We start from the raw sequence: 24,832 nt of genomic DNA, 5'->3' as shown, positions 1-24,832 counted from the left end.
TTTCATTTTGGCAGCATATTACCTTTTCATGTTTTACTTTGATTATACTGTAGTTCATCTAATTTTTCTTATCATCCAGCCTTTAATGACAGGGGCTGTCACCCTATTTTAAAAATGTGTCATAAATACACACACACACACACACACACACACACACACAACAAGTTATATAATAATTTCATCTGTCCAAAAGTAATATGAACATATGGACAAAGACTAAAATGAAAGTACCAATAAAGGGATCTTTTATGAAAGTATAGGTCTAGGATTCCTTTTCCAATTTAAAATTTTCTACTACATAGGGAAAGCTTCTGGCAAAGAAGGTCTTTCTGTGTTTCATTTTTATGATAACTTAGTAACAGGCATGTGAACATACATACACACACAAATTTCCACTGTTATCATCAATATAATGTATTTACATGATGTTGTGTTCTAAATGCTTGTATCCCCTCAAAAAAAATTCATGTTGAAATCTTACCCCTTGATGTATACTATTAGAAACTGAGGCCCTTAAGAGATGATTAGGTCTTGTGGGCAGAGTCCTTCTGAATGCAGTTGGGGTCTTTATTAAAAAGAAAAGGTCTCAGACACAGGGAAAGGCACTACCTCTGAACCAGAAAGTGAGTCTTCATCAGACACTGAATCTGCCCACACCTTGATTTTGGCCTTCTTACCCTCCAGAACTATGGCAAATAAGTTTCTATTATTTTATTAGCTGTTGTGTCTGTGGTAGTGTATTACAGCCAAGCTAAAAGATAAGAAATTTGAAAATTTATTGTTTCAGTGATGCTGACAAGGACATCTGCAAAGCAAATAACATTCATCACATGTCACCTGCAATGCTGGCCTCTTTATGGTGTCGAGCAGGAGGCCTGCCCTAGTAGCCACTGCTGGGTTGACATCTTCCACAGCTGTCAGAAAGCAGCAGAAGGCATGTGCCAGGGAGTACTTCAGGAGGTGGTTTTTGGTCACTGAGTGAATATCCAGAAATCTACAAATTACAGCCACTTTTTCCACTGCAATGTAAAATATAGAGGACAAAATGCATGTATGTATATATTGACATTTATTTAGATAGTATGAAAACAGAACCCACAGGAAAAGTTAACCCAAGGTCCCGACATGGCAATTTTAAACACCAAAGGGAAGTTCTCCTGCCACTCTCTCCAGTGTTCAATTTTATCTATGCAGCAAGACTGTTTCCATTCAGTGTGGTAGTTTCCTGTCAGGCGACCTTGACAATTGTCTTTTAGGCTTTTGCAAAGTATTTTTGTATAGCTTTCAGCTACATTTTAAACTGCTCAAAATACTGCTCTGCTCATTTCTGTGACCAGTCCATAGAAGCTCTGCAGACCACCAGGGAAGGAGTGCACACCAGGCCTGGCTCTAGTTTCTGGGCCCCTACTCTATTCTCAGTAGGTCATGTTATAAAATGACAGATGAAACAGATACTTCCTGAGACTGCAGAAGCCATCTAATATTTCTTCTAATATATGTATTTTTGCTTGATAAATTTCTACTTATTCTGTAAACCTACACTAAATTATTCCAGTCACTCTTAAAGCATGGCCTTACTTAACGTAGCTAAAAAAGCAATATAGTTCCATGTGAATTAAAATATTCCAGAGCTGGGGATATAGCTCAGTGGCACAGTTTCCTGTCTAGCAAGTTCAAGGTTCTCAGTTTGATTCCCAGTGCCAAAAAAAAAAAAAAAAAAAAAAAAAGAATTAAGATGTTCCAGCAGCCAGGATATTCTTTCATTCTTTTCTGCTTTTGGACATTTTATCATGTTTTAAGAATTTGCTACTGAATGTCTATCTGCTCTGTAAAGTCCATTCTGATCTTTCCATTCCATGATTGCCTATAGAAACACCACTTATTGACAAATTATTGATTTACATACAGTATTTATGTGCTCATCTATAGTTATATGACAGTTGTCTTTTGGTGGTCTTAAATTATAGTTATAACTTCTATCGTTTGTCAGCTTCTTGTATGTTTATATTTGCTCTCAGCAATTACATTTGGGGGCTTTGAGAATAGCAATCTTCTCTCATCCTTCTCTTTATTGCTCCCAAAGTGCCTACCACATATGGTATTTATTCAGTAAATAGACAGATTTGCTTATCAAAAGATATATAGTAAGTATACACACACATAACTAGGAAACTATCTTTGATACTTGGTGGGAGGAGATGAAAGTAAATGGTGAGATGAAAGATGAGTTATTCACAATTCTTGACTTCAAAGTCAAGTTGACTAAAAGAGACAACTATAGCTACAACATAATATAAAAAGCTATAAATGCCTCTACTGAAGTATAAATAAAATGCTCTGGGAGATCAAGGAATAAAGAAACCACATTCCACCAAGGGACCTTGAAGATGGAATTCAATGGTAGTATTTGAAGGAAGATCAAATGGAGATGCCATTGGAACAGGACCTTGAAGGAAAGAGGATTTCAGATGGCGATCACAGATAGTAAAGGCATGGATGAAGGGAAGCAGAAAGCAACAGAGAAATAGCAATGGAAGGTATAGAAAGAAGTGTGGGAACTGCGTAAACATACCCAGATAGACTATGGGAGGCTTTGCATGTCAGATAAGGGATCGGAATTTTATTCTCTAGGAACTGAAAACCTGTTAACATAATCAGAGCTATGATTCAGAAGATCAATGTAGCAACAATCTAACCCTTAACTGGAACAAAAGAGCATAGTTAAATATTTGCCTGCTTTATTTGCTTTTAAATACTACATTCCCTAAAATTGTTGCAAACACCATGTAGATTTTTGCTAGAAAATTATACTGTACTACTATATCTAATTCCCTAAAACATCATGTACTATCATATAAATAAACTAGCCCCTGAGATTCATATGAGCATCCAAAAGCAAGCTTCTTTTGAAGTGGTCAGATATTAGGTAATTAAATTATAAGGTGTAATAGTTAACTCACTAGGTGAAACTTCCATTTCTGTACCAAACTTTTAAGACACGAAAATACATGGAACTGTTCTGAAGAGCTACACTCTGGCCTACTGACCCTGAAGACTGGGGTGACAGTGAGTTAACAGATGTGAGGCTAAAGGGACACACCCAAGTTCCTTTTTCATTGCCTTATTCTGAGAATTTGCCATTCTGTGCATATATTCATCACTGCACAAGACTTGGTCCCTGATGGCACTGATGTGACAAGTGTATACCACAAGTCTTTTCACATGTCACTGAATTGCCTGGAAAACTTGTTTAAAAGCCTGGATTTCTGTCCTCACCATTCTCTACTAAGATTCTGATTCTATTGGTCTAAGATGAAACCCAATAATTTGCATTTTAACAAGTATCCCAGTAACAGATACAAGTAACCTAGTAGGTTATTTGCAGTCCAAGCTAGGACACAGGTTGGAACCAAGCAAAGGTGCTATTACTATAACCTGAGTAAGAGGCATAATTATACCTAGATAAACATGGAGGATCATCACATCTAAGGACTACTCTGCAAAATACTGTTAGCAAGGACGTTCTACCCAGTGGAACCAGCAAAGAACACCAGAAAGCAGAAAGCCCTTTAAAAAAGCGAAAAAAAGGACAAAAATGGATGTCAAAATTAAGACATCTGCTTTACCTTATGAACAGAGAATTCTTAAACTAATACAGAAGTACCTGCTTCAAACCTCATCTTCCAGTCTTTGCTGTTGAAATTGCCATTTATGATTGTCCAGAAGATGTCAGCACCATGAGGAAGTGACAGAGCATGGAGAAGGAGAGGGACCGCTAATGAAGACAGCTGGGAGAACTCAGACTTGACGACTCTCCACAGGCTGGGGAATCAAGAAGCAAAGGATCTATAGTTATTGTAACCTTTACTGAAAAATAATTCTATTGTCTTAATTTATGGTAAATGGAGTTAATAGGCAGCTGGTAGGGATGATTTGGTAAAATTACATTTATACACAAGAATATAATCTTCTAACAAATATTTCCTATGCTCTGTTCAGTACATTTTTTAAAAGACTGACTTTTATGTAAAAATGTAGAAAACATTAAATACTACATTTGAACATAGAGATTAAAAATTGCATAGTATAAATTTCAACATATAAATGAACAATGACTGTTAAATAATACAAGAAATTAACATTAGTTATATGGAGGTTATAAGTAATTTTAAAATTTTTCTTATAGTAACCATCTGGAAAGTTTTGTTGGTTTTGCCTGCCCAGCAGCCCTTTTTATGGCAAAGGACAACTCTTTCTATTAGTAACAGCCTCTCCAAAACCTGGCAGGATTGTCAGTCAAGCTCCCCACCTTACCTATCACACAGGCAAACACAATACACAGGTGAGGCAAAGTACTTCAATACCCTCAACAGAGTGATTAGTCGATGAATGGCATACAGTACAAGCATGAGAATGTCTGAAGTTTTTTTTCAGAGAACAACATGGACCCTGGGGGAAAGAGGCTCTCCCTCCTTCTGAAATCTGAGGAACAAAGAGGAATATCAGTCAAGGGCTACCAGAGATCCTTTCTCCCACCTCTCAGGGTCAGCCTGCCTGGGGAGAAGCCCACTTTTTTTTTTTTTTTTTTTAATTTAACAACTCTTAAACAAGAAGCCAAAACTTAGTTCTGTGTAACAAGGCACGACAGACCGGGGCTAAATGATGGGAAAGATGGAGATGGGAGAAAAGGGGGAGGGCACATGCACATGGGGGAGGAGCCAGAGAGAGAGAGAGACAGAGAGCAATAGAAAGAGAGACAGAAGCAGACAGAAGAGAGTCCTCCGGCGGTATCTTGCACCTTAGCAAGTTTAAGCTAATTCACTATCAAGTACTACCATAATAATTCTGAATATAATACAATATGTTGGCTGCAAAATTTTTTATTCAGTCATTTAAAGCATGCCCTTTGTTTATTTTCATTGCTGTTTGGTTTGGTTTCTTATGTGGCTCCAAAGTTAATGTTAGAGTCAAAATTATTTGTGACTTTAAAAAGCTTTTAATACACTGTCATAATGACAGTGTATCTCCATTTTGCAGAGGTTCAAGTCACTAGATTTTCTTGCTAGTCAGAAGATATCAGAGCTAGAGAATGAAAAGGAGAAATTTTCAAACACCATATGCTTACTCTGGCAATGAAAGCTGGACAAATATGGATCTAATCCCAACCCTGTCATTAATTAACTGTATATGCATGTGTAAATTTCTCAACTCCTCTGAATTTCATTTCCTCCCAAAGCAAACTCTTTAATGAGATGGTGCAAGGTGCTTAGCACACAGTAGGTATTCAAAGACCTTGAGCTACTATCATCATCGTGAGGATAAGGATGATGATCTTTCCAGAGCACACAATAGGCCCTACAAAGAAGGCAAAGGAAAAAGGACATACAATCTGTTCCTTTATGGAACTTTCAGTTCAGTAGAAGGAAGCAAATTATATACGGTTCCCATAGAAAACCATCTCAGTGACAAAATCCTGGATTGGGCCTGTCTCTTTGGCCTTCCCAGTTCTCTAAGGCACTGTGGCTGGAAAAGAGGAAGAACATCCTTTCCTCGGATCTCTTTATGAGATCCGATGGATTTTTTGTGTTGTGATGGGCTTTGAGGAAAAAACCTCACTATGTACCCCTCAAAGTTGAACTGGAGGTCCACGGCACAGTAATCCACTTGACCTGAGTATATTTTTGGTAGGGGCTATTTTAGCAACAAAAGTTTGCCCATTTATAATTGCCTAGTATTAATGGAGCAGCAACCAAACTCCTGACTGTTTCCACTGATTTTGCCTAAGTGTGTAGCTTGTCTGATCCTCACTGTGAACTTTCAGGTCATCCCTACTCTTCCCCACTCCCAGGCCAGCCTTATTTATCTTCCATCAGCTCCTTCTTTCTACTGCACACCTAGAATCCCCAGTTTACTATGGAAAACTTCTGTAGCTTCCACACATTTCCTATAGGATGCTTCTGTAATGGGTTAAATGGTGTCTCCCCAAAATTCAGGTCTATCTGGGACCTCAGAATGTGACTTTACTTGGAAATAAAGTATCCATAGATACAATTAGTTAAGATGAGTTCATGCTGGCTTAGAGCAAGCCCTAAATCTAATTATGAGTTGCCCTTATAAAAAGAGAAAACACACAGGAAAGATACCCATTTGACAATGGAGGCAGAGGTTGGAGGGATGAAACGACAAGCCAAAGAATGCCAATGACTGCCAGGGACCACCAGAAACTGTAGCGAGGCAAAGAACTTTTCCCCTGAAGTCTTCAAAGGGATTGTGGCCCTGCTGAAACCTTGATTTCAGACTTCTGGCCTTCAGAACTGTGAGAGAATAAACATCTTTTGTTTTAACTGTCTTAGTGCGTGGCAGCTCTGGGGGAATGCATACAACTTCCCTTCCTCATTGTGGCTGATGCGTGACATTTTCCTGATAATGTGGCTTCCCCTTCACCCTTCAGTGAGTCTCCTCTTCAGTCTTCACTCACTCATAACGATCTTTATTTTCCAATACTTTCTTCAGGCTTCTTTCACCAACCTCTTCCTTTTGAAACCCATGACATCCATTTCTAGGGCCCTCTCTCCTTTTCTGGATGAAGTAGGCACCTTGTTCAGTCTTCCTTCTCACCAGTCTCTCCCAACATCTTAGTGTATCAAGCTCTGCCCTCATAGATCCCTCACCTCTTCATGCACAGTGCCCTTTATCTCTCCTCTGTTGGCTGAGACACTGGCCTGACCTCTCTACAGCTGAGAACACTCAACTTTCCCCTTCTGCTCCTGACTAAGACTCCTTGTCTTATTTTCTATAATCTTCTCCCAAGCATCAGTTCTTCTGGTTTCACTTGCATCAGTCTTAGACTAGATTTCAGAGTCAGCCACTTCATCACTTGGAAAGCCTCTCCTCTGGCCTTCTTCCACAATCAAAGCACTAACCCTGGATCCCGGATAAACCCACTGCCCATCTCTCATCCACTCTGAAGCCCTAAGCACTCCAGAAAAAAAAAAAAAAAAAAAAAAACCCAAACTGCTACTAACTGTGTCCACTATAAACCAGTGCTGGATAGCTTCAGTAGGTCACGGAGCTGGCAATTCTGCGATTGCTTTTTACTGCTTTCCTCATGTGGGCTGCTGCATTACTATTTCTATGTCCGCAACCCAATCTCTATCTTTCTCCCTCTCAGAGGAAAACATTGGCACTTACTATTCTTAAGGTTTAAGTCACCTGTTAAACTCCCTTCACACTGGTTTGTCTTTTCCTCAACTTTTCTCTCCTCTCAAAGAAAAGGGGCACTACTTCTCTTTTCCTCTCTATCTTTTATACTTGATTGCACTTCCAGAATGTGGCTCCACTAACATTCTTTTTTCTAACCCTGTTTGCTGGCCCTTTCCCACTGACTATACATTTGCCCAAATTTTATATTAAAAGTCCTAGATATCCATTCTCTTTCCCCTTCAAGTATCAAATGTTTTCCTTCCTTTTCTAACAATCTTTTAAGAAAAAAGTTCTCTCTGTTTATATTCCTTAAGTCCTTGCAACTTGCTCTTTGCATGCCCATAAACACAGGTAATTACCAAAGAGATCTCTCTTCTCTACACTTTTCTATTAAAACACAATTCTGATCCTATTCACTATGTTAAAGTCTTCTATGGATGTCCAAATATCTTTAAAGAAGCCTCTTGTCTTCAAGGCTCTTCACACTTGGGTCCCAACCTACTTCTCTAGCCTCTTTTTCTTTTATTCCCTTAAAACCATACCATGTAGAAAAATGAAATCTTAGTAACATCAAAGTAGGCCTTGTCCATTTCTTCTCCCTTCTTTCTCTTTGTTCTTAATACTTCTGCTTTCCACAAAACGCCCTACTTGTCTCAAATCTCTATCAGTCAAAATTCATTACTTTAATGCCCATTCAGATGGTATCTGCTACCAATCATTCATCCTTAACTATTTATCCAGAAGGCATCTCGCTCACCTGTGAATTGTGCAAAGTACTCTATCACATTCACTTGGGTTAACAGCAAGTTACATACATAGGATAATCATATGTCTTAGAGTATTCAGGATCTTGGTCTAGTTTATCCTTATTGTTTTGAATGTATTATGAAGACCACCTCTTCTTTAATCTCAAATGCAGAACAATTTAAATAATAAAATATGTGGTCACCTCTGGTATATTTAGTACTCCCCTTCTAAACTGGACTGCAAATTCCCAAGATGCCTTGTGAGATAATTATCAAATTACTATCTGTTGACATTTTTCTAGGGTATGCTAGATTTTAACCCATTAACAAGTAAAAAAAAACACAAGATAATCTTTATTTTACATTTTTTTATTTCTGCAGTACCTTGTAATGGTATACTTACATATTAGACAAACTAAAAAGTAGTTCCCATTGGCAATTAAGCTGTCCTGCCTGAGAAAAATAACCCAAATGAGCTAGTAAAATTTATTCTAACTTTAATTTTCACAACTGAAGACTAAATTATAAAGCAACAAAATGACACATTAGGAAGACATACCTTGCAATCAACATGTGGTCCTGAATGTAGGCTAGAAATTGAGGGTGATCTTTTCTAGCAGTGTATAAACATTCTCCATGCAGACAGAGAATCTTCAGGCAATTCAGCATATTAAAAAGAATGTCTGGCTCTTCAAATTTAGCCATTTCCTATGCAAAAAGCCACATAGTTACTAGGTTTTCCAAAGCAGCTTTGCTACCAAGCCAAATATTCAAAAATTTCAGAAAGTATACCTGGAAAATGGTATATATTAATCTCAATGTTACTGGAAGCTGTTGGTAGCAGAATTTTCTTTCAGTATCATTCTTTATTGCTGTAAAGAAAAAATTACACAAAGATTAACCTACCTCTTTCCCTTACCATTCACCAACTGACCAAGATCATGAAACCAAAAGAAATGTTAAAAAAGATACAGAATATTAAAAGAGTAATTGTGTGTACCAGTGTCCCAGGATGATTATAAAACACATGTACTGCAAACAGGTACTAATAAAATAAAATTTAAATTTAAAAAACAGTGATTGTGTAGTGTTTTTATTTGCTCTCCAGATGAGTATATGTCCCTTGTATGAGTAAGTGCAGGAAACCTTACTTTAGGAGTCCTAGCCTCCATCACTATGGTGTAGCCCATGGCTCTCTAGACTACCACACCCAAGCCTGTGCCTCCTGAAAGGACGTAGGCTGGTGGGGTATGCCTTCCTAACTGAAAGGGAGATAAGCAGGTATCATAGCGTGCAAGTAGATTAGCACCTACATAGGGGTTTATCACAAGACTAACACAAAAAAAGAGCCTTTTGAAAAAGATGAGTATGCTCAGATCAGAACACTCCTCATGCTTTTATCTTCCTGTGAGGATCTCTAAACCTTTTGTCCTTATGTTTTAGCAACCCTTCTACATAAAGGCATGCTTACAGCAAAGAATCCACAAGTTAGCTAGACATCAAAATGAGTATTAAATGCATTAAATAATAAGCTATTGTAAGTTTTGGCAATTCCTAGAGACAGAGACAATGGCAGTCAAATCCTCTTGGCTTATATAAACAGTTTACTGGGAATCTTCCTCTAAAAGGTATTTGAAAATCTTGTTGTCAGCACTTGAATCTATTTTGTTTAATGTGAAAGTTCTATAACTATGTTTAGTGGTGGACCTATCTGATTGCTATAAGAAATAGATACCACACCTTCAAATGCAAAAAGAGGAAATTGTAGAAAGCGATAGAAATCACTAAACCTGTGTCTATGAAGTATCCCTTTGTTCCCAAACAGAGGAGCTCAGGATCACTGCCTGAAGGCCTAAAGAGCACAAGCACTCTGCCGCTCTGAGCAGCAAGAGCATTGGCCTTGGAAGAACCTTAACAGGGGTTTCCCTGATGATACTGTTTAAAACTATGCCCTGCAAGACCGTAGAGAGCAAAGGAAGGACAATAGGCTAGAAATTGTGACAGTAGCCTCAAGTAGTGTCTCAGGGAGAAATAAACCAATGTTTAAAACAGTGGAGTTTACAGTAACTCAACAAAGAAAAGAGTACAGTTGTTCTTCTGTGTCCACAGATTCTACAGCTCCAGATTCACCAAACTAAGGTTCAAAAATACTCAGAGAGGGCCGGGGAGATAGTTCAGCAGCATGAGCGCCTGCCTGGCAAGCACAAGGTCCTGAGTTCAATTCCCGGTACCAGAAAAAAAAAATACTCAGAGAAAATATTGCATCTTTACTGAACATATACAGGCATTGTTTCTTATCATTATTCTGTAAACAATATAGTATAACAATAATTTACATAGCATTACATTGTATTAAATATTATAAGTAATCTAGAGATAATGTAAAGAATACGGGAGGGTATGTATAAGTTGTATACAAATGCTATGCCATTCTATATAAAGGCATAGAATTGAGCATTCACACAGTTGGTATCTTTTGAAGGAAGGGACATCCTAGAATGAATCCCCAAGTATACCATTCAACACCTATAATCTATAAAAAGAAATTGCTTCATTTTAATCACTGTTCAAATAAAAATAGCTATTAACTTGTGTGCTATTTTAGGCTTAAAAATATATTTATATAGAAACAGTGCAGCTTGTTGGATAACAAGTTAAGTCCTTACTTTCCTTAGGCATAAAACCCAATAGTATAACTCTTGGCCTGGGCTGAGGCAGCTATACTCCTAAAACAAGGTCATTTGTTCTAAGTAAACCAGGAGACCTGAGTTCTAATCCTAACTGCTGCCACTAATTGTGGATTTCTAATACCAAGGCCCTACCCTAGATATATTTGGAATTAGGAAGAAGTGGTAATTGGAACACATTTCTTTTGTGTTTCAGCTCCTGAGATGATTCTAATGCTCCAGCGTAATTTTGGAAGCACTTCTGGATATAATGTAAGTTGTAAATAAGTCATATGTTAGAGTAGAAAAATGAGGGTAGATGATAAACACCCAGGCTTCTTGTCCAGATTCCACCAGAGTTGCTTATTTACAACTTACAACAAGAAGTACACATTAAACACTAATGAAACAGCCAGGCAGAGTGTTGCTGATAGTCCTAGCTACAGGGGAGGCTGAGCCAGGAGGGTCACAAGTTCAAGGCCAGCCTGAGCAACTCACCAAGAACCTGTCTCAAAATAAAATATAAAAGAGCTAGGGATGTAGCTACAGGACCAAGGGCAAATCATTAAATCCAACTGAGATTTATTTTCTCATCTGCAAAGTAAGAATGGTGAACTAGATCAGCAGATTCCAAACTTCTTTTTTAAAGGATGTTTTGTTTAAAGAGCATTCTACTTAGAACTGTAATGTATAAAATGTAGCAAGTCAGAGCACTGTGGTGGAATCCGGACAAGAAGCCTGGGTGTTTATCATCTATCCTCATTTTTCCACCAGTTGTCATTCCAACAAAGGAAGTTCTAAGGAAGCAACACAGACCCTTTACAACAAGAAGTACACATTAAACACTAATGAAACAGCCAGGCAGAGTGTTGCTGATAGTCGTAGCTACTGGGGAGGCTGAGCCAAGAGGGTCACAAGTTCAAGGCCAGCCTGAGCAACTTAGCAAGAACCTATCTCAAAATAAAATATAAAAGGGCTAGGGATGTAGCTCAGTGGTAAAGCATAAAGGGGCTTGATTACCAGTACTGCCAAAAAAAAAAAAAAAAAAAAAAGATGACCTCAAGTCATCTTTGAACTCTAGCTTCAATGGTTTTAAATAGTGGGAACTGAGATATTCATACTTTTCATTCATATTCTGCTGATGATTTTTTGTGGTACTGGGGATTATTGGACCCAGGACCTTCACACTGAGCTATATATTTCCAGGCCTTTTTAAACTCTGAGACAGGGTCTTACTAAGTCATTAAGTCGCTCAACCTGGGCTCAGATTTATGATCCTCCTGCCTTAGTCTCACAGAATGCTTCCATACAGGCATGCCCCACCACAACTAGCTATTGAGCATTTTTATAGTCTGTGTAGAGGCAGTTAGTTCTGTCCAGTAATTACCTTGCTCTGAATAAGACATCCAGAAGCTACAATGAACCCCATACAACTATCCCCTAGGAATTCTTGCTGTTCACCAAAGAGATGATGTAAACCATGCTTCCTGATTCTGGATTGGACCTCCCAGAATCAAGATAGTCTAATATAGTAGAAGTAAGAAGATATTTTTTAAAGCTGCCCAAGTTTGCCCCAGGTCCCAGAGTGCCACCATCCTTATCCAAAAATCAAGCTTTTCCTAAGGCACATAGGAGTCCCATCCTGAAATCCATGAACTCCTTCAGAGGGTTAGTAGTTAGGGAATGGTTCCTGAGGCTGAGTGCCATTGTGTTGTCCCCTGTTCGCCCACTCAGATCCTTTAACCAAATTAAAAAGAAACCATCCTTCCTCCCAAGCAGAAGCCAAGCCATTCAGCCTAGAGCACAACTTGTATGTGCTGCGAGGTGCACTGTCCAGGGTCCTGGCAAAGCCCTTGGGTGCAGAAGTTGCAGGAGTGGGAATTCTATGTCTTCTATCTAAAAACACTTCACTTTGGTAGCTCCTTACCCACAGCAGCTGTTGAGATTGTCTGCACCCTTTACCTTGGCTTTTCAACCTTCGTTCACAGCTACTTCTACATATCATGTAGGGATCTTGTTAACTTTCTACACTAATATGATTAATTTTTATTGATAATAAGTTGCTGAAGGAACTGGGTTCCACTGCAGCCTTATGGATATATCCACTTCATAATCTGGTTCATCTGCATAAATCTACTCTAACGAAGATGCAGCTGAATCTGCCCATGTCATTACTACCCTAAGAAACCAGAGATTTGAACATTAGGCCCCGTGCAAACTAGAAAGTGCCCACTGCATGCTACTCACCATTCACATTCACCTACCAGCATGTTCTGTGGGAACAGTGCGATTGCCTGGGTTCTCCCCATGCTTGACTGCTGGGTTCTCCTCTTCCTCTCCTTCAGGGCCTATAATGAACTCTGGTCTGGACGAAAGGAGGCTATCCTCAAGGCTGTCTGTTGGCTCCTGCAACAATACGACAAGCAGCCAGATGAGCAGCCCTTGAGGGCTGTGAAACAAAAACAATTTGGCTCAGCTCCATAACGATGAATTGTGGCCTGTTCTACTCAGCCATGTGCTGAGCCAGAAGTGCAAAAGGACCACACCTCAGAACAGCCTAAGCTTGTTACCATAATGGTGCAAGATCAGCTGATGAAACATTTGCTTTCACTTGAAATAAATATGGAGAAACAATGAAAACACTGTCAGATCTTCTTAGGCTGCTCTCCTACCTCTGCTTTACTCCCTAAGATCAGTATCCCACTCACCATAGGACTTCTACGTAAGAGCATTTTATTCAATTCAACTTATTTAGGAGGAAAAAATGAGAGGTTCACAGAGATATTCAAATGCAAAGGCTTGTTATCTGGGCAAGTCAAATTTTTAAAGCAAGAAATTTCTATAACATGTGCTAATGCCCATCAGCAGAGATATAGATCAAGAAAATGTGATCCATCCATGTAATAGGATATTATTCAGCCTTAAAAATGAAAGACATGTTACAAAACAGAGGAACCTTGAGGGCATAATACTAAGAGAAATAAGCCAGTCACAAAAAGCACATACAATATAATATCACTTACATAATGCAACTACAGTAAACTCACAGAACAGTAGAATGGTGGTTGCCAGGGGACAGAGGCAAAAAATATGGGGAATTATTTTGTAATCATTATATAGAGTTTCCATTTTGAAAAATAAAGAAGGCCTGGAGAGTGGTTGTACAACAGTGTTAATATACTGAATTATTTATATATACTATATATTATATGTATATATAAAACTAACTGCCAAGTGAGAGAAAAATTTTATTTAAGAAAGTACTTTGTATGGTTTCCATTTAAAAGATTTAATTTCTGGCTATTCTTCTACCTTTTTTCTTTAAGATTTCATCTTCAAGTACCCTTGTTCAAAATTAAAGTCACAGGGGTGGGGATTTAGCTCAGCGGCACAGCGCCTGCCTGGCAAGCACAAGGTCATGAGTTTGATAGCCGGTACCGGAAAAAAAACTAAAAAACTAAAAAAAAAAAAAAATACTAAAAGACCAAATTACTGTCACAGCTAACACTTTTACCAGGAAAGATTTTTTCAAGAAGTATCTGACAGCTTGCTCAAAGCAAGAAAGAGACAAAGACTGATGGGATAAAGGATATGAGAAAGAAAGAAACCCAGTGCTAAAACAATACCTGACAGTGATCTGAAAAATGCTTTGCCAACTTCACAGCTTTACTGAAGCTGTCCATGCTCCTAGGCCACCCATGAACAATACACCATGTCAAGTCATAAACTCAGTTTCATATAGTTGTTACAAGGAAGTTTCCTGCTGCATATCGAGTTGTCTACATTCACCTGGTAACCACATTTTTGGTACTGTCCTCAAGGGGGAGAGACTGGACTTATCTGTCTTGCAAACTACTAGCCTATTCTTCCTGTCCTCCCAGACCCTCTTCTCCTTCACTTGTCCTAGCACAAGGACAAAACAGCTAAAGTTGCCAAAACATGCAATGAAGACTAAGCGTTCGAAGACAGAATCCTCTTTTATTGAAGGACATCACTCCCATAAAATTTGAGAGATGAAAACTGAATCCTTTAGCTTTATCTCCAAATTTATTTTAAGCATATGACAAATGTCAAAAGCATTTGCACATGGGGGTTGTTTGGTGTTTATTCTTGTCCTTGTTTCATAGAACAATGTTGCCAAAAATGACACAATATCCCAGCAACTGGGAGACTGAGGCAGTTCCACAAGTTCAAGGCCAGCCTGGGTTACATAGTGAGTATAGAGTGAGTTCAAGGCCAGCCTGAACTACATAGTAAGACTCTGTCTCAAAAGGAAACAAAAAAGCAAATTATTCACTTGATTTAAAAATAAAAAAAGGTCAAATGAGCTGGCTGAGGTGGTGCACACTTGTATCTCAGCACTCGGGGAAGAGGTGATTAGGGCTCTACCCCGATGAATCTAAGTACAAGCTTAAATCACATCTTCTCCAGGATCATATTCCTGACTCTACCACATGTTTAAACTGGATTCACTGCTCCTTATCTGAACTGCCAGTTACCTTGTTCAAATTTCGATCACAATGTTCATTATACTGTCTTATCATGATTAGACTCTAAGCTTCATGACCTCAATTTTTATTCTTTCATCATTTATTATTGGGACTGGTTTTGGTTTGGTTTGGTGGGTTTTTAAGTTGTATTTTATTATATATTAACAAATGCACATCATTCATCCAGGAAGACATTATGCTATATGAAATAGATAAGGCACAGAAAGTTAAACACATGTTCTCACTTATGGGCCGGGGAGATAGTTCAGCAGCACAAGCACCTGCCTGGCAACCACAAGGTCCTGAGTTCGACTTATATGTGGAAGCTAAAGCATTCAGAGTCGTAGTAGCAAACAGGAGGATGGTGGGTACCAGAGGCTGGGTAGTGAGGGCCAGGGGAAAATGTGAGTGTTTTATAGTAGGTACCTAATGGTTATGTTAAAAGACATCTAGGGATGTTATGTTGAGACAAATGGGACTAATGATGTAAATGGGTTGAAACTGAAGAAACACTTTATTACTTGTATGCTGTACTTTAAAAATAATTGTTTTCTCTTTTAAAGAAGTTACTTTCTAGCCTAAACAAACAGAGAAAAGGAAGAAAAAGAGAAGATAGTGCTGGACATGGTGACACATGCTTGTAATCCTAGCACTCTGGGAGACTGAAGCAAGAGAATCACAAGTTTGAGCCCGGGCTGGGCAACCTAGTGAGACACTATTTCAAAATTTCGGGGGAGCACTGGGGGTTATAGCTCAGAGACCCTGGGTTCAATTCTCAGTACCGCTGGGGATTTAGCTCAGCAGCAAAAGCGCCTGCTTGGCAAGCGCAAGGTCGTGAGTTCGGTTCCCGGTACCGGAGGGGAAAAAAAAAAATTCTCAGTACCACTGAGGGTGGGTAGGGGAGAGAAAGTACTAGCTCAAATAATTCATGTTCATCTACCTCTGATGGTATGAAGGTATTTTGGTGTTGTACATCTTAGATAAAAATTAGGTTCAACAGAAAATAATAATTGCATGGATTAATGCATATCTTAGCTGTTCCCTCTTTAGACAATTTCTTTGAAAATCAGAAAATGAAAGTAACCAGAAAAAGAAAGAAAGGTTTTCTTGCTTACAGATAAAAAGCCAATGAGTTTTACAAACTAAAGTTACCTTGGATCAACTTGGTTACTTACTTAATATTTGATTGTGCATTTTATTGTATTCATGATTACACTTTGTAAAATAACATTATGATAAAAGTTCTTCCAAGAATGCTAATAATGTTTTGTATTCATGAAAACCGCAGAAACAAAGTTGCTATAATGCTAATTCAAGCCAGTTGATAGAAGTCTGTATAGTGTGGCTTCATCTCCTGTCCCTTTTCAAGAACCTGAGTTGAGGAAAACTTTCTTTTGAAACAGCCTCACAAAAAACAAGCATGCAGCATAAAACAATCCTGGAGGAAGGCTCCATTATGCCATCCATCGCAGTCTTTCTTACTACTATATGTAATTCATTTCATTTCTTCAACGACTTACCACCAGCCGGCTTTCCTCTTTGGGAGCTAATCGCTCCAGCAGTTCACAAGCAAGCTGATAGCAGAGGATACTAGACTGACATAAGTTACACTCCATTGCTTTTTCCTTCTTTTGGCAGGTGTGGGAGCCACCCCAGGGGGCCTGGAAGACATTGTTTATAATAGAAATAATGTCCTTTGACAAGCTGTGCTCTAAACCCATCGTGATTCCATCATCTTGCAACTCCATCTGAAAGATATTGAAAAAGGGAAAAAAAAAGAAGAAGAAGAAGGAGTTTGGTCCTTTTATCCAATATTACATTGGCACAGTACTTGGAGATAATTTTCACTAGCTGACGGCAATATTATTTAAAGGCAATGCAGGTTTTAAGGCCATGAATATTTATTACTTTCCTGGGATTCTTCTACAAAGAGTATAAACACAAGCAAAGTAATGGGAATTACTTTTAAAATCATATGTGACATTTAAGAGAGGTGCTTTTAAATTCATAACTTTGTGAGATGTAGTACATTTCAAAAATACTGTTCCTCACCTACTATTCAAGTCTTGGTTTTTAAAAACTATTATTCACTAAAAGGAACCAGGTTTCTTAGAGAAATGGGTTATTCAAAGGCTGGGGCTAGGAAAACATAAGATAAGCCTGAAACATCTTATCATGCCAGAAATTAAGAAAATGTTTAGAGAAAGATATGAACATGTCAAAAGAACACAGAGCCAGATTAAAGGGATTCCCAGTGGCCAAATATAGAACAACAGTGAATAACAGAACAAATAATCATAGCAACAGATTATAACCCATTGAATAAAGTAAGTATTAATGGGTACATGCAGGAATAAGCAGATAAATAAATCAATACATAAATAGGAGAGAAGGAAACACTGTCCCTCTAGTATAATACCAGATAATACAAGGAAAAGAAATTATGGAATTATAAAATTATCATTTGGCAGCCATCATAATAATAATTAATTCAGGTATCAATAATCTATCAGCTAGTGAACTAGTTAGTGAAAGTCTGATAAGAAACAAGAAATCTCATAAACTACTTCTCCACAAGTTACTTATTAATTACAAAAAAAAAAATACACTCTTCCTTCAGTATCCAAAATCCACCAATGCTCCAGTCATTTATATAAAATAGAGTAATATTTTCATCCACCTGTGCCTATCCTATCCTCCCATATACTTTAAATCATCTTCACATATAATACTTGATACAATGTAAATGTTATATAGTTGTTGCACCATAATGTTTAAACAAAAATGACAAGAAAAAGTTCGATACATAAGCAAATTAAAGAAAAAATTACAGTCTTTGGTTGGTTGAATCTGTGGCTGGGAAACTCATAAATATGGAGGGATGATTGTAATGACTTTCTAGAAGAGAAACTTGGCAAAAGTCACATTAACCAACTGAGCTAAGTAATCACTAACTAAGGGGATATTATTATATATTATGCCTCCTAATATAATGCATTAAGAAGACACAACATCACAACTGTGATCTTTCTGCCAAAAACTGTATGACCCAAATTAGTTCATAAGGAAACATCAGATGAACTTAAATTTAAACACCTTCAACAAAATGACTGTATTCTTTTAAAAATGTCAAGGACACAAATGATAAAGATTGAGGGACTGTTCTGGGTTAAAGAAGACTAAGGAAACAGTACAAATAAGTATAGTGATTGATCCTGGATTGTCCCTGAATCAAAATTGCTTTTTGTGTTTTTTTCCTTTTGCTATAAAGGTAATACTATTATGATAATTTTTAAATGCATAATTTCTATAATGTAGATAACAGTATTTCCTGATTTTGATAACTGTCATGTGGTTATGTAAAAGGATGTCTTCATTTTTTAGAAATACATTATAAAGTATTTAGAGATAAAGGGATATAAAGTTAGCAACTTATTCTCAAACTTTCATTAAGAAAATTCATGCATACACATATGGAGAGAGAGAGAGAGAGAGAGAGAAGCAAATGTTAACATTTAAAGAATCTGGCAAGTATTTAGGAATTCTTTGTACTATTCTAGCAACTTTTCTGCAAATCTGAAATTATTTCAAAATTTAAAAATTACAAAAATATGTACTCATCAAAGCTTTCTTAACTTATCTTTTAAAAATTATCTTGAAAATCCATTTATAAGATATATTAAAATTAGCCCCATCACTATAGAGTTGTACCTTGCTCTTCCCAACAATAGTATTATCCAGTTTGTTCATCCAATTTATTCAACAGAATCAATTCTAATGATGCTAGGATGTTTCTAAAATTCAAATCCATTTTCACATGTCAACATCATTGCAGATATTCACACAAGTAGTTTTCAGACTCTTTAGGAAATTCCCAAAGGAGTTTGCAAAATGTCTTGAGTGCTGCTGCATAATTTCAGCAAGTGTGAAGATGCCCAACACATGGAAAGAATCACTATATAATGCTTTCCCTCATTCTTCACCTCTGAACTAAAGGAAGCTCATGCTTCAGCTACCTGCTTCAGGAGAAGATCAAACATGAGGATGAAACAATTTAGATTCATTTCATCATCTTCACAATCAAAGTCAATAGTCCTTCCTCCTGGGTGTCCAAAATTCTTGAAAGGGCTACGAAATGGACTATGCATAGGACTTCGAAACGGACTCTGGAAAGGGCTATGAAATGGACTCAGCATATTGTGCTGAACTCGTCGACCAGGATCAGAAGCAACACTCACCTACAAGAAAGAATGTCAACACAGATAGATGAACACACACTCAAATGTCAGAATAATATTTAAAGTTTCAATGGAAGGCATTTCCAGCTGCCACATAGTTTCTTTTGACATACCCATTGGCATTAGTACCTCTCAAAACTATAGATTCTCTCAAAAATATAAAAAATAAATAAAATTATCCAAACTTTCAGGCTAATTGTCAGGGAATGAAACATTGGCACCATAAAGGATGAAGATATTTATCATTATTATATTTTTTACTCCAGCAAACCTTTCCAGTTAAAATATATCAAACTAGTTTGTTTGAATCTACCATAACTTGAAAAGCATAAGAATTACATAAGCAAAATATGTAAGATACTTTTTAGAATCATAAACACAGAAACCCAAGGTGATATGACTAGTTAAGGAATAATGGCCTCTGGGGATTGTAAATGATTAGACTATTATGAGAAACAATATATGTCAAACCTGTTGTACTGGCTATTCTCTATTTGCCCTCCTGATACCTCACTCATGGCCTTTACTACCCTTCTTTTCCCTACTCTATGTCCAAAGATTCTGTGGCCCGAGTATCCTCAGGCTCCTTTGCTGCCCAGCTTCCAAGTGGCTTCAATTAATGTAAGACATCACCACCAGAAACCCAAACCTGAAGCTAGAGGAGTAGGAAGTAAGAGTATTTCTTGCCAACTCTCCCTGCTTTAGAGCTGTACCTCTACGTGTATCTCCATCACTCTACAGCTTCTTCTCCAGCCCTTCCTTGTAGTTTCAGCTCCTAGTCAGCTCCAGGAGCTCTTCTCCTTGTTCCTTTCACCTTAGGGGTATAGTGGCTTTTACTGGACTGTTATTGGACACTGGATGCCTCACCAAACCTTATTGCTTGTTTAACCTTTCTCAAAACTCTATAGACAGAATCTCCATTAAAAATCCTTCATTTTAACCATCTAGGAAAATTTTATATCAGGAACCGAGTGACATATCTGTGTATCACTCTCATATCATATTTTTTTCTCATAAAGATCTAACATCCAGAGCATTCCACAGACACCATTTTTAAGGCAAAGAGGAACAGTAACCCTTTAAGAATCAGAATATCTATACAGAATTATTTATAGGAAATCATTTCACTGAATGAACATCAGGTTAAGTAGTTATAAAATGAGGATAGTAAGTTATTCCCTGATTAGCTCTCATAATTTTGTGATCTCATTCATGATGAACATTTTATACAAAATAAAGTACTTCACAAAGTAAGGTCATCTTAAATGTTATAGACAAAAGAAATACATTTGACAGGCTGGTAGTTTGTTCCTATCAGCAAGTGAGAAAGAAGTAATGGTTTTTAAAAAGTAATAAATACAAACTATGATAACATTTTCATGTTAGATTTTCTAACCACTAGATGTCAGGTGGAAATGTGGAGGAAATTCCATGGAGAGGCTTGACAAAGATAGGGACAGTCCTTGCCAACCCTCAGGTGTGAGTCAATCTCTCCAAAACTGCTTATGGTCTGAGAACATACTATACACGTAAAAACTTCATCAGGTCCTCCACAGGGGAAATAAAGTAGGTTATATTCATATACAAATCTGCCAAAATTAAACCCATTACTCTGTATAGATAACATACACTAATAAAAATGTGGGAAAATAAAAAAATTCAAATATATAAGAAAAAGCTACTAAATCTCAAAAAAATTATGCTGGGCATGATGGCATACACTTGTAATCAAGCTACTCAGGAGGCTGTGGCAGGAGGACTGCAAGTTCAAAACCAACTGGGCCAACTTAAAAATACCGTCTCAAAATAAAAAGTAGAAAGGGCTGGGATGTAATTCAGTGATAGAGTGCCTTAAGCTTCAATCTTCAGTATCATAAAAGAATTCAACAGATTTATATGTTTCTCATCCACAAAGGTGCAAACAAGTCAATAAAATGAGCTCAGTTAGTTGTTAGTGACAGTATCCTTTATAGTTGCCACCAATTGATTTAAGTTTCCCCATAACACAATGCCAGGGAAAAAAATCATCAAAACTCCTCACCCCTAAAGTAAGGTACTGGTCTGTCCAGTAGCTGGTAAGGAATTCTTATTCACTAGAAGACAGTCCCTTCTCTCCCCATCCACAAAAAACTAATATCATCAGAAAAACTAATATTATCTTTTTCCTTTCATCATGGTAAGAGCTAAAATTTTTTAAAGAGAAAATAAAAACTCAATTTACTAATTATGTACTATATTAAATCTACCTTTATAGGTTTAGTAATGTTTTCTTACTTGAAATAATTGAAATATTAATGGAATAAGATGTGATGGAAAAGATTTCTGTAACAGTACTTTCAGGCCTGGTACAAGTGAGAAGGGTTTTCAACATTTTTATAAAACAAGAACAGCTACTGCGATAATTACCCTTCGAGCTGCAAGGTTCCCTGCCAGTTCACTGACTCTTGATTTTCTTTGATTTGCCAGTTCTTTGACAGAATTAACTCCATCAGAAAACATACTTATTAAGAGCTGAAGTGGAACCGTGATATCTAATTCCGATAATACCTGGGGAGAAAAGGCACATACCCCCCGAAAAACATGAAACCTTAAAACTCAGAAAAATATATTTAACATATAACATTTCTTCCAAAAGCAAACTATTAAACATAAGGACATTTAACTTTACATATGTTGTAGCAGCACAATCATGCTCACATTTTTGCACCAAGAAAATTCAAGTTATTTTTTAACTTTCCATTTTCCCTATTTCTATATCTAGTAAGTCATGTTCTTTCCATAAATGTTTCCAATTAATTAATACACGAGTCAACTTCAAGCATTTTATTGTCCACTCTGTTCCCAAATGGTCAGGCCAGTGCTTTGAATCTTCAGTTGCAGCACTTTGTCATTGCAGCACTGTCAAAGCCAGTCCATAGAATCTGTGAGCGTAACTGCTGCTCCTAACTCTGAAAGGATGGCAGCTTATAGCCATGCTCCTTCAGTCTCTCAAACACCTACCCATGTATAGAAAGACTAGCTTTCCTAAAATGAGAATGATTTTATTGCAGTCTCTTTGGGGGGAAAAAAGTGAAATTCTGGATCTCAAAAGTGACTTTTTAAAAAACAATTCCTTTCGTGGTAACAACCCAAATGCCCACCAATTGAGGAATGGATAAAAAAGATGTGGTATTTTTATATAATGGGATATTACTCAGCTATAAAGAAAGATAAACTCAAGGCTTTTATAGGTAAATGGATACATCTAGAGATCATACTCATAAGTGAAATAAATCAGACGTACATGCATAAACACTGAATTGTCTCCCTAGTGTAAGAACTTGAAAGAGTAAATAAAATCTAAAAGGTACAAAAGATATTGTGAAAGGGAAAGAAACTGCTCAAAATGAAAGAAGCACTAGGATGAGAGAAAATGAGTATGTATACACAAGATAGCTAAGATAATTGTACTACTAATTTCTGTTGCTTTATTGAAAGAAACAGTTAATGTTTGATCAACCTTACATGCCTATATTTATTTATCTGAGTAACCAATTTGAAGATACCAATACATAAAGAACAACCATTGTTAATTTCCTACCACCTTGTCTGAAACTCTCTATTGTTTTTATGTTGTTTTATTTATGTCAGTGTGTTTGTTAGTATATTTTAGTTCTTTTACCTTTAAAATTAAAAAATTTTTAAAATGATTCCTTTACTCTGTCAGTGTGAAAATTATTGCTTAGTTCAGAACTCATAAAGCCTCTTTATAACAAAGGATTGACAGGGTCACATCCTCACATGGCACAAAAATGTATTTGGGGGACTAGGGATATAGCTTAGTGGTAGAGCACTTGCCTAGAATGTACAAAGCCCTAGGTTCAATCCCCAGTTACGCACACACATGCGCACACACACACACACACACACACACACATACACACACACACAGAGATTGGTACCTATACATAGTCTAAACATTGAATCTCTCCTTATTTTCTGCAACTGCCCAAACTTTATATCAGGTATTCAACTCAAGGTAATACATTTTTATTCAATATTCACTAAATACAAAGCATGTGAGAGGCTGGGAAAAAAGGATGAAGAGGTTTGTGAATTCCAAAATAAAACCTGTTCCTTGAACTTGATAGTGAACAGAAGGAGAAGCAACAACAACAAAACCAAAAATCTAGCTATAAGATAGAATAGAATTAGCACAGAACCTATACAGATATTGGAGGAAAGAATAATGATTTTTTTAGGCAGGATCTCACTATGTAATACAGGCTGGTCTTGAACTCATTTATTGAGCACAATCTAGCCTCAAACTCACAGCGACCCTCCTGCCTCAGCCCCCTGAGCACTGGGATTACAGGTGTGCACCACCATGCCTGGCTAAGAATAATGATCTCAGTAAAAAGACAATAGCGTGAAGTAGAAAAAAACCTCAGAGGCAGTAATATTTTGGCAGAAGTTAGACTTTAAAAAATAAGTTAGAGGACATCTGGGAAGATGGCAGAGTGGTAAGCCGTAGAGAAAGAGTCTCTCTGAGATTTAGTGTCCAGACACTAGAACATAGCAATTCAAGGAAAAGAAGGAGGGAAGTGAGTCCCCTGGACACAGAAAGGATCTGAAGCCCACAAGGAGAGCAAAGAGAGAAATTTCAAAGAAGACGGTGGCAGGCAGTGCCTTCTCTGAGTCAGGACTCACTGAGTGGAAGGAGCACTTCAAACCTGTGGACACACAGTGACTTCTAGCAACCCCAGAGGCCTCCATGGAGAGAAACAGCAGTGCAACAAAGCAGTGGACACAGTGGACTGCACAGGTTGGTAAGCGGCATGGATTTAACCATCCCAGGGAAGAGGGTGATTGGCCAGGAGCTATTTTGTTCCAGCTGAGCTTGGAACTCAAAACAACTGCTGGCTCCTTCTAGCAGCTCCCAACTGAGTTCAAGCATGTAGAAGATGCACTGACTACTGCAGGCTGAAGACATCTGGTTCTAGCCTTATGGACAGAAACCACCCTGAATGTCAGCAGAAATAAGGGCCTTCCTGCTGAGATTATCCACTACCTTACTGTAAAGCTACTGATGGCTTTCTGGGATAAATCAACACAGATCTGGACTCCGTCTCCACATGTTGTCTATCCACGACAAAAAAGACACACCTTGAAGGGGATATTTTTATCTCTCTCTTGTTTTTTGTTTTGTTTTGTTTTGTTGTAGTTTTTGTTTATTGTTTGGTTGGGGTTTTTTTCTTTCATTGTTTGATCTTGTTTTTATATGAATGTGAACATGGTTTCTAGTTTTTTGTAGTTATTCTTTTGCTCTTCCTTTTATTTCTTCCTTCTCTCTTTTCCTTCTGTCTTCTGCACCAGTTCCTCAAAGTTTGCATGATCCTCTTTTCTCCTCCAGCCTTGCTTCTGATCTCTTCCTCTTCTATTTCTCTATTTTTCCCCTAACCCCATTTTAATTTTCTCCACTGAGGGTAAAACTGGCATATTGAGGGCTT

The 24,832-nt window shown here is 37.5% G+C and overlaps 1 protein-coding gene across 10 annotated transcripts in view; it reads right to left on the bottom strand.

Annotated features, from left to right (window-relative positions):
• Positions 1-24,832, bottom strand: part of Unc79 (unc-79 homolog (C. elegans)) — a 250,138-nt gene that overhangs the window by 95,005 nt on the left and 130,301 nt on the right. For 9 of the 10 annotated variants that reach the window (XM_013517287.1, XM_013517282.1, XM_013517285.1 and 6 more), the window contains exons 17-24: positions 21,750-21,890; positions 19,122-19,343; positions 16,626-16,853; positions 12,880-13,021; positions 8,742-8,821; positions 8,509-8,657; positions 3,665-3,822; positions 838-1,019 (exon numbers count right to left, since the gene is read on the bottom strand). In XM_013517287.1, coding sequence (XP_013372741.1) covers positions 838-1,019; positions 3,665-3,822; positions 8,509-8,657; positions 8,742-8,821; positions 12,880-13,021; positions 16,626-16,853; positions 19,122-19,343; positions 21,750-21,890 — 1,302 coding nt within the window. The remainder of the gene's footprint in view (positions 1-837; positions 1,020-3,664; positions 3,823-8,508; positions 8,658-8,741; positions 8,822-12,879; positions 13,022-16,625; positions 16,854-19,121; positions 19,344-21,749; positions 21,891-24,832) is intronic. The other variant, XM_013517289.1, reaches the window with a different exon arrangement.

The sequence above is a fragment of the Chinchilla lanigera genome, unplaced genomic scaffold, assembly GCF_000276665.1.
Source record: "Chinchilla lanigera isolate Chin_1 unplaced genomic scaffold, ChiLan1.0 scaffold00037, whole genome shotgun sequence".
NCBI classification, from domain to species: Eukaryota; Metazoa; Chordata; class Mammalia; order Rodentia; family Chinchillidae; genus Chinchilla; species Chinchilla lanigera.
Note: the sequence above shows the minus strand (reverse complement) of the source record. Positions and strands in the feature narration are given on the sequence as shown.